The 10,953-nt window shown below is 36.8% G+C and overlaps 1 protein-coding gene across 4 annotated transcripts; it reads left to right on the top strand.

Annotated features, from left to right (window-relative positions):
- The first annotated feature begins 267 nt into the window (after positions 1 to 267).
- Positions 268 to 5,137, top strand: LOC18423344 (alcohol dehydrogenase-like 2). Of its 4 annotated transcripts, none has more exons than XR_016053313.1 (10): positions 268 to 345; positions 452 to 588; positions 680 to 723; positions 863 to 1,203; positions 1,738 to 1,820; positions 2,007 to 2,082; positions 2,378 to 2,442; positions 2,516 to 2,640; positions 3,087 to 3,248; positions 4,833 to 5,137. XR_016053313.1 is itself a non-coding variant. In XM_006827946.4 (10 exons), the coding sequence occupies exons 1-10, from the start codon at positions 306 to 308 to the stop codon at positions 4,947 to 4,949; spliced, it is 1,161 nt and encodes a 386-aa protein (XP_006828009.1). In that variant the 5' UTR covers positions 268 to 305; the 3' UTR covers positions 4,950 to 5,137. The 4 variants fall into 4 exon arrangements, 2 of the variants coding, with proteins under 2 accessions (XP_006828009.1, XP_088719933.1); XR_016053312.1 differs by having other exon boundaries at positions 1,989 to 2,082; XM_006827946.4 differs by having other exon boundaries at positions 2,545 to 2,640.
- Positions 5,138 to 10,953: the final 5,816 nt, after the last annotated feature.

Genomic DNA, 10,953 nt, shown 5'->3' with positions numbered 1-10,953 from the left:
CGTAGGCTGAGCGCTGGGGCGCCGAGCCGCTCTTTCCAACACTGCTCTGTTATCTTTCCTCCCATTTGGAAAAGGCCGTGTGAACACAGAGAGGTGACAGTAAACAAGTCCATCATAGAAGCATCTCCTCTCCTCCTTCCCCTAGTAATGGCAGGGTGAAATCGGGTAAGGATAAATGGGTAGGGCCCACAAAAATGGAGGAAATATGAGTCAAGATGGGAATGTGTGGGCTTTTAAAACTCGCACCATTCAGAGGTGTATCGCCTCGCGAACGAAGGTTGTGGGAGAAAGATTAAGCAACAAAAATGGCGGAGCAAACGAAGGGCAAACCCATCCGTTGCAAAGGTCAGGGATCGAAATTCAATTCTTCTCTCTCTCAAACGATTTAATGGCAATTAGCTTGTTGTTATGAGTTTTGAGCTCTGACAATGGAGTTTATGTGGGAGTGCAGCTGCTGTATGCTGGAACCCAGGGGAAGCACTGGTGATAGAAGAGATAGAAGTGGCTCCACCCGAGCAATGGGAAGTTCGAATAAAGGTCATATGCACCTCCCTATGCCACAGCGATTTCACTTTCTGGCAGCTCAAGGTGCTGATCCCATTCTCTGTTTTAACTTCCCCTTCACTTCTTTTATCAAGAATCAAATTCTAATTCTTGTTAGACTTTCTCTCTATAACAGGGCCAGCCCGACTTCCCTCGGATATTTGGCCACGAAGCCGTTGGGTACTCTTATCTCCTCTCCTCTCATAACAATCGCTCACTCGTTTTGATAGGAATCTCTCAGTGTCTCATAACAATCTCTCACTCTTTTTGGTAGGAATCTCTGAGTGTCTTGTTATAAAATCTGTGTTGACTGGGACAGGGTGGTGGAGAGCGTGGGAGAGGGGGTGGATGAAGTGAAGGAGGGGGATTTGGTGGTTCCTTTCTTCCTGCCCGAGTGCGGCGACTGCGCAGACTGCAAATCACCAAAGAGCAACATATGCGGCAAGGTCATCTTCAAAGTCACTGGAGGCATGATTCGTTCTGGCACCACCAGGTTCTCTGCTCTCAGTCGTGGCCCCGACCACCCTTCACCCATATACCATGTGCTATGTGTCTCCAGTTTCTCTGAGTACACTGTTGTGGATGTTGCTAATGTCGTTAAAATCCCCTCTGATATGCCTCCTGATATGGCTTGCCTCCTCAGCTGTGGCATCTCAACTGGTACGTCAAATTCTCTATTCTTCTCTCTCGAAAGACTATCGCAGTCTTATTGACCATCAAAAACCATGGTAGTCCTTAAGTGTCTGGGTTAATTGATATCGTGTACAGTGATGGAGAGAGGGATGATCTGCTGAGACAGGACCTAACGGATGTGATTGGTCTCATGACTCATCCTGTATAACGCAATTGATTACTCCACTATACCCAAGGATCGCCACTGTACCATTATTAGAGGGAAAGTAGGGCTGTAAATGACCCAACCCAGAACCGTACCGATTTGCCCCCTAGGGATTTTGTCCTGGGTCACAAACATGGTCCGCAAACATGCACACAACCGCACCCCATATGGTACACCAAAACAAGCTCACCGCCATTTTGGATCGGGCAGGAGTGATTAATTGGCGTTTTCTATGATCCTCATTCACCTGATACGAATGATCCTCATTCCCTAATTGAATTCACCCCATGGATTCATTCCTTAGCACACATTATGTATGTGAACAACGTTTAATTTTGGTAAATGGTGAAAATTAGGGGTGGGAGCTGCTTGGAAAGTGGCAAATGTTGAAGCAGGATCCACAGTGGTCATTTTCGGATTAGGAACGGTGGGACTCGCAGTAAGTTGTGACCAAACCACTCTTTTTATTCTATGGAAACATTTAAAGGTTGTACTTATGGGCCTTCTTTTATCTCATTGTAAAAGGGAATTCAAACCCAATTTCATTCAGAAATTTCTCCTAATGCTCTCTTTATTTTGCTGAGAGGCTTGGTGATGCGTTGCGCATACATGTCATTTGTTTCAGGTTGCAGAAGGAGCAAGAATACAGGGGGCATCGAAGATTATTGGGGTTGATCTTAATCCTCAAAAGTTTGAACTTGGTAAGAGCTCACATTCTTCCAAATCCATTGCAGATTATAGGAAACCATAATTTTGGACATGGTTCATATCACATCACCCTTTCAGTCCAAATTACATTGTTGGCTTGGCTGGTCAGTATCGTTTACAATTTTCCATTTAGAAATGTTTGTAATGCTCCATTTTTTGTAATGCTCAATGCATACGTCATCACCTCATGGATGGCATAACAATTTCATGGAAAGATTCACCGATATCATTGCTCTGTTCACTCAGCATTTTGTGGTATGCTTTTCATTCTCCTTCTTCTTTATGCAGGGCAGGTTTATGGGCTCACTGATTTTATCAATCCAAAAGAATGTGGTGACAAACCAGTGCATGAGGTAAATCTTGTGACTCCTACATGCAATTCATAATGAAACAATGATATTAACCAATTCTCCATTCAATCTTCAGCTATAAAATCCCTTTTGGGTGGGTGGCAGGTCATAAGAGAGATGACTGATGGTGGTGTTGACTATTGTTTTGAATGTGTCGGCCTGGCTTCCCTCATGAGTGAAGCATTCCTTAGCAGTCGGCCGGTAAGTTGAAGTGACATGTTACCACCAGTCATTCAATACCCTTTGAAGGGACTTGCAGCTTTATACTTTTGGTGCTCAATTCAAACTTATCAGCAATATGAATTTTACTTGACACCTAAACATGAAAATGAGTGATTAAATTAGTGTGGCTAATGCCGGCTAACTGGAATTACATATGGATTTGGGAGTTCAAGTTTGAAATGGAGCAAAAATTAAAGGTAATTAATGAACTTTTTAGCTGCACACAACTGAGTTAAGTCCAGTTTGGGCAGCGCCATGCTAAACTTTGGGATGAAAAGTCTGAAATTTGATGGTCTTCCCTTGTATTACTGCAAATTATTTTTCTCGTGTATATTTTTACAACACTGAATTGTGGTAAGGAACATAGGAAGCTAAAGATGCTCATCTCTAACCAGAGGGTTACTTTTCTTTCTTTTTACTTCCAGGGTTGGGGAAAGACCATAATATTGGGAGTAGAAATGCACGGAGCTCCCATATCTATCAGCTCAATTGAGATCCTCAAGGGAAAAACTGTGATGGGTTCCCTGTTTGGAGGAATCAAACCTAAGTCCGATATCCCCCTTTTGGCAAACAAATATCTTAAAAAGGTGAACATGTACACTATGACCTACAAAAACACAAATAGAAAGAGAGACAGAGGGGCCATAATCAATTTAGAGGGGCAGAGACGATTAATTTGGATAGTGTCTCTGACAATGAGCTCTAGGCAGAAGTGACTAAGAGCTCTACAGTGGTGGAAATGGACCTGGAAACCAGACCTGGCCCTTCCCCAAAAAGTTAGGACGTGGGCCACAACATGTGCCTGACGGCTGGGCCAGGACAGCCCCATTCAACCCAGCCTGTCCCTTTCTTTCTATGTATATTTTTTTTTTCCTTTTGCATTTGAGCTTGGCCCATCTTGGCCTTGATAGGGCAGAGCCAGGCTAGGGCCAATGGCTCTTTGGCCTTGTTGGGTCTAGGCAACCTTGCATTGGCTCTACCAGATCAGGTCTAAGCTGGGGCCAGGGTTGTCCTGGCCTAGCTTGTTGCTGGCCCTAAGTTCCATAATTGCAAGGCCACAACTTTTTGTTCTTGTGTATACATAGGCAGACTATGATATTTGATTGCTAGCTGACAGTTACAGTAAACGCCCAACGACTTAGATCAAATATAAGTTGATCCAATGGTCATTATTTCATTTCATATTTCAATTTATTTATTTATTTTATTTTTTACAAATCTAATTGACTTGAAATTTTAAGCATCTACTCTTGAAAAATAAACGAACCTAATAAAAATTATAAAATAATTTAAAACAAATTGACCAAAATACCCTTGAAAGTTATAGGATATTTGGTCATCGGATTTGAACGAATAATGTTTTTAATTTTGTTATCAAGTGCGCCTTGATGAGAACATTGGGCTTTTACACTTTTAAGTGATTTGAATTTATAAAATATTATAATTAAAATACAAAATTACTATCATGACCATCAGATCCAGCCATACTCAATTTCGGTTGTTGGGCATACACTATTCTATTAGCTAGAGGGCTGACACTGTCTTTGCCCTATATCTAGAAAACGTTTATATAGAGCCAAGGCTCTAAACAATTAAATTAGAGTGCACCTAAAAAATTTTGCTAGAAGAGGTTATTTTGATGCTCAAATATACTCAATTTGATCATCTCGATATCAAAATACATGGACATGAGAAAAAAAAGAATTTCAATTTTTGTAAATAATGCATCTTGCAATGCATTTTTTTACCGTCAATTTTCAAGTTTATCAAGTTTTCATAGATCTGCTCAATCTAAACTGTTTTTAAAGCTTTAAATTTTAGAATTAGATATGAATATATATTTTAAGACTATCATAAATATTTCCAGTATTGAAACCACATTTTTTTACTCTATTTGAAGATGCGCTCTACTGAGCCTTGGCTCTATACAAACCACACATGCACACACATATAGGCGTTGGGAAGACTTTTCCATATATATATATATATATGTATTATTTTCTTAAGGGTAACTGGAGACTCCATATTATGGCAATAAGCCCAAAGGCTATATATAAAAACATATTTATAGAAAAGGAAAAGAAAAAAGAGAGTGACTATATAGTCAATTTAAAGAGAGAGAGTATAATGAATTGGAAGTGATACTCATTACATGTATCGTTGTTGTTTAGGAGCTTCAATTGGAGGGATTTGTTACCCATGAGGTGAGTTTCCAGGATATAAACAAGGCTTTCGATTTAATGCTCCAAGGCGAAGGTCTACGATGCATTATTCGAATGGATGCTTGACCAGGTCTAATGCATTTGCTTTTTGTTACGAGTTTCCCAATTGAATTATGAATCGGCAATGAATTTTCACGCATTTGGGATGAAGAATTGCACCCACTTGGTTTTCCCTTCTTATTGCAACTGAAGTTATCTTGTAAACAAAACACACTGACTGTGTTCAATAAATGTAGTATTATTGCTTTATTTAATCCCACTTACTTTCTTTTAGTGGTGAATATAAATTTGAAAGGTAGATGGGGAATTTATTTTAATTTCTTGATAATTAGGAGTTAGGCCTTCGAGTCCCAAGTTCCGTGTTCAAGGAACAAAAAAGTACTTAAAACATATTATTACATTGATTGGAATCCAAAATTCAAGGTTTCTTATTGCATTGGTGGTCAATTATGAAGACAAAACAAACAAATCGATCACATCATGTAAAAGTTACATTATTATTTCCTCTGGATATCCAATAACCCTTCCTTCATTTTTCGAGGGCAGGACTGCTTGGGTGAACTAATATTCTAGAAATCTAGTTTGGATCGGTGAATCGTCATCCGGATCGGCCATTCAAGATTGATTTAGTATGAGAATCAATCCATAAAAATAAAGAAAATTTGTTATGGAAAAGTACAAAGGAAAATAATAAAATAATATAATTGATCAGAATTAGGTGATTTGGCCAATCCAAATCGCCCATATTCCTTACAAACTCGTCCAATTCTCTGACAGAATTGGGTGAATCCATTTGAGTCTAACCGTTTCTTATATCCAACAAGGAACCTGGTCAATAGAAATCAACTCCCAATTTGGACATGACAATTTTAAACCAATGATTTTTCCTCTTAGAAGTTACATTTACTCTAGAGGGCAAATGATTTAAGTAGGAGCATCCGAAAATTTGGATTGGATGGGGAATTTTCAAGGGAAATTAACATATACTACCGTTTCATACCTAAGAGAGGGGGGAAAGCGCCCAATGTTGTTGCTATTTGTAGCATTCTCTCGTATCTTTAGGGCTTTCCTAGAAAGTCAATCATCACCCTAAGGGCATGTTTGATAATTGGAAGCAAGTTCAGGAACTATAAATTGGAAGTTCTTAAGTTCTGTGAATTTAAGAAGTTCCTGATTTCTGTGTTTGATAATCTTCTGGGAAGTGAAGAAGTTTTTGGTTTCTATGTTTGATAACCTCTTGGGAAGTTAAAGAAGAACTGGGTATCTGTATTGGATTATAGAAAAGACTGGCTTTCATCCCATTAGCAAGAGTTATATTTTTCATATGTCCACCACTAACACCACATGATAAAATTGCATTTTGGTTTCCAAACCGACCTATAGTTCTTACAATCATCTTGAAGTTTCCAAAATCAGTGGCAGTCATGTAATTTTTATAAAACGCATATCATTTTGAAGTTTCCTAAATCAGTGACAGTCATGTAACTTATTTTTTGTTTCTTTTTTTTGCAAAGAGTAGGTGCACAGACTTTCTTTTTTTGCAAAGAAGTATAGAAATGCGTGAAGACAAGTAAAATCTATAGAGAAGTGTACTATACCTTTGTGAGATTTGTAGTCTCTATCTTATTCATGTAACAATTTTTTGTTTCCACGATTTTGTTTTTGTGCATTCACTTTTTCAATATATTTTTTTTGATAACTTTTTTCAAAATATATTGTACTTATAACCAGTGAAAAGAAAAATGCAAAATGTTTCATAACATGGCATTGGAACCAAAAAGATATTTTCAAAAAAAAAGAAAATGCAAAATGCATAATTGAATAAATTCACTAATCAATGAACATTTCATGATTTGCATGCTATGTGGCCCAATGGATAAACTACAAGTGAAGTTTGAGAGTTAGAAGTGTACAAAAATATGCAGGACACTTGGGGTCAAAATATTGAAACTCTATGGAGGCATTAGATGTTTTAGAAAATGGATGTATAATATCCAATGCGCTACAGAAAACTATACTCCATCAGGGTAATCCACATTTGATGAAATTATGAGTGGTGATGAAGAGGTAGGACCCACCATTGTGATCATATCCTGTTCTAGGGGGTTCCAAATTTATACCATTTATTATTTCATTAGACGAGGACCACCCCATGGAATATGCAAATGAGTAGCCATTGGATATGTTATACACTTCCATTCTAGAGATGTAATAAATCATAACATGTAATAACTTCAATAGTGATGCATCTGTATCAAGCAACAGTCACAAATGACGTGTCCACAAAAAAAAAACTATGTACAAAACCAGCCTATTCAACAAATTAACTTGTAATAATTTAAACATACATAATTCAAAATACAAGAACTTAGAAATCAACCGATTCAAACACACATGCACAATGTAAGCAGTACGAAATCAGCCCATTCAATAATAACCTACAATAACTTTAGCGCTACATATATTCAGCATTGATGCATCTGTATCAAGCAACATTCACAATTTATGCAGCCTTAAACAATAACCTATAAGAAATCAACCCATTCAAATACACATGCACAATGCAAGTAGTAAGAAATCAGCTCATTCAACAATATCATGCAATAACTTGACCACTACTTATATTCAACACTGATGCATTTATATCAAGCAACATTCATAATTCATGCACTCATAAAGAAAACCACGTACAAAACCCCATTCAACAATAACCTGTAATAGTTTAAACATACATCAATAGAATGAACACAACATAAAAATTTCATATGAAATGCAGAACAATGTTTAATTACAAGTGCTAGCAACTTAGGTAGGTCTCTCACAACTGCGTCGCTATGGCATCTCGTAGATTGATGCCAACGTCATGATCAACATGCCCCTTAGTCAATTGCGAAAAACCATCATCTCCGTCAATTACGAGTTGACTCTCAACCCTCTTTCGAAAACGTAACTCCCTTCTGTTATCGTCTCCCCGAGTCATCATGATGTAGTTGTGCAATATTGCACATACAATAACTCAATCAACCTGTGTTCGTAAAGGATACTGCATTTGATTCCTGAATATAGGAAATCTAGCCTTCCAAAGTCCAAATGTCCTCTCCACCACATTTCTAAGTATGAAATGCCGCTTGTTGAATAACTCCTAATGATTCTTGGGAGCTCATGGGCCTGAAGTAAATTCATTTAGATGGTAATGGACTCTTCGATATGGTCTTATGAAACCACGAATAGTAGGATACCCACCATCTACAAGGTAATATTTTTTTGTACCATGTTTGTGCAATGAGTATATTGTAAGGCCAAATATTATACTAGAAATTTCGTACAAACCAAAGCAACGAAACATAAGAAGGAACGAAGTTACCCTCAGGCAATACAATTTTACTGCCTTCATTACTAATTGTGTCATATAGGACTTTAGAATCTGATACAGATCCTTTCCAACCTGCAAGTACATAATGGAAGCGCATATCGAAACCAACCGCAGCCATAACATTCTGGCTTAAAAAACCTTTTTGTTTCGGAAATGATTATGCAATCGACTAAGAACTCGAGCATGGACATGAGTCCCATCAATAGCTCTGACATAATCCTATTAAGAGAAAAAAAACAACATATTTTGTATTAATTCTCAATGGATGTGAGAACAACAATGTGAATTACTTGACACTCGCATACCTTGAAATATGGGTAAAATCGTAGTGTATTACTAGCAATGTGGGCCGGTATTTTATTGCTTGCTAGTTGTAGGAACAAGGGTTCCAATTGTAAGATGGCTTGTAAAACTCTATAGAAGGAGTAACTTATGGTCTGCCCTAAGAGGGGGGAACGTGCCCAATGTTACTGCTATTTGTAGCATTCTCCCGTTTCTTTTAGGGCTTTCCCAGAAAGTCAATCATCATCCTAAGAGTTTCCTATGATGTTATAAATATAGGGTGCGGTTGTAGAAATGAGGGCTTGGCAATAAATATATTTTTGAAATATAATTTGATCTTAACTTTTAGAGAATATATAATCTTTAACATGGATATCATGAATATGAAAAAATAAATAAATTTTGAAAATTAAAAATAATAATTATATTAAAAAAATATTTGGTCCGTTAGTTACAATTGTTTTAAGATGGACGACTTATTTGAATCCATCTTTAAAATAGATGGTTTATACGCATATTGTAAAAATACGGTCCAGCCCGCATGAAACAATTATTCATAAATATATTACTACAATATTTAGGACATAACGGAATACAGAAACATGCCTTTTATAAAGAATGCTAATAATTTATTAGTAAAAATTATATACAATAATGGGTTTTATGATAAGTTGACTTAATGTTACATGTAACGAGTTCGTTGGCTTAGGAAAAATTAAAGCATATCCTTTTATTTTTCATTTAGTGTGTTCCTCTTGAGCGCCCAAGGTCTACCCATTTTTAGGTAGACCTTAGGGTCCGTTGTCTCTATCCTCTTTCTCTTGCCCTCTCTCACTCCTCTTGATTGCCCAAGGCTCTACCCAAATTGCCTACCCAATTTGGGTAGACGCCAAGGTCTATTGTTTTTCTCCCTTCTCTTTCGTCTAGTCTTTCTCTCCCATGTGACCCCCCTCTTTCGCTCTCTTTCCCTTAGAGCCTACTCTTTTCTCTCTATCACCTTCCCCAAAACTTGCTTTCCTCTCTCCAATAACCCACCTCTTTTTCCTCTCTCTCACCAAAAACCTACTTTTTAACTTTGGACAGACAAATTTTAATATCTAAATGAATTATAGGCAAAATAGAAGCCTCTCACCTATGAAAAGATCAATTAAATGAGTTGTAACAAATAAAAATCTTATTTAAAATATGAATTTCAACATCTAAGCAATAAAGTATATAAAGAACAATTAAGAGAGATAGTTTTCAGCTTTCTTAATACCAAACAGGTGCAAATACAAATTATCAAACAAAGTTTCCACCTTTCATACTACCAATTTTCACTTGCCTCCCAATTTCAAGTAAACTCAGTAACTAAGATTTTCATAGGAAAACTACAAAGAAAAGTATTCTGCCTGTTTTTTTCTACGGAGTTAAAAAGTGGGACTTGTGATGTTAAGACTATCAATTAGATGTCAAAATTGGAAGGCTTGGGGTTCACAAAAAGTTAAATTTTTTTTTTTAAACTTTGAGTTTAATCAATGATATACTACCATCCGATTTAAATCTGACAGCCAAAAATGGTTGCGGCATCCTTGTGCTAAAAATAAATTGTCTCTTTACATACATTTCCATTTGTCTAAACTACGTGTACAATCTAATTTATCTTAAATCATTTTGTACAAGACACAGTGCACTAATTTGGCCTCACTCCAATTCTTTGAACATGCATGCGGCTGTTGGGTTGGGCCTTGGTTATATAATTCCACGTAACGTCAAAAAATGTTCCTTGAGGGTTTGCTATTTTTTTTATGGATTTTGGTTATTAAACACGTCCTAAATGGCTATAACTAAATTACCATATTATACTCAAGCATTTTTGTAACTAAAAATATGTGCAGATCTCATGATCAAATTTGTGAAAATTTAAAACAAACAGTTCTTTGGGTTTCACATTTATTTTAATTCATGTTTATGATTATAAAGGTTGAGAGCATCTATTTATTAAATTTAGAACCCCAAATCCATCTGTAATACAAATTTTGAAAGGGGGGCTCATTGAATTTGCTCATTTAAGTTAATGTATTGGCTGACCGTCTCTTTGCTATCTTTTTTTTTTTTTCAAGCAAGCAAAAATAGTGGGACTTACCAATCACATTATTTTACAAAATAGTATTTGAACACTACCTCTCTTTGCACTATGTGGCATTTAGCATCGATTCAGTGTACTTCGTATCACGCGTCGATCTCAGTTGACTTTCAAACCTACCGAGCCTCCATTTAAAAAATAAATAAATAAATTATAGTATATAGTGAAGATTATAAAAAAAAAACTTTCAAGACCACACTTTCTATGCAATTTACCCCCGACCCAACTTTTTCTCTCACTTTTTCCCCCAAAACAAACATTTTATGAAAATACCCCTCAAGGGAAACAAA

This window comes from Amborella trichopoda, chromosome 4, assembly GCF_054954075.1.
Source record: "Amborella trichopoda isolate Santa Cruz 75 chromosome 4, AtrichopodaSantaCruz75HAP2 v2.0, whole genome shotgun sequence".
In the NCBI taxonomy this organism is placed as follows: Eukaryota; Viridiplantae; Streptophyta; class Magnoliopsida; order Amborellales; family Amborellaceae; genus Amborella; species Amborella trichopoda.
Note: the sequence above shows the minus strand (reverse complement) of the source record. Positions and strands in the feature narration are given on the sequence as shown.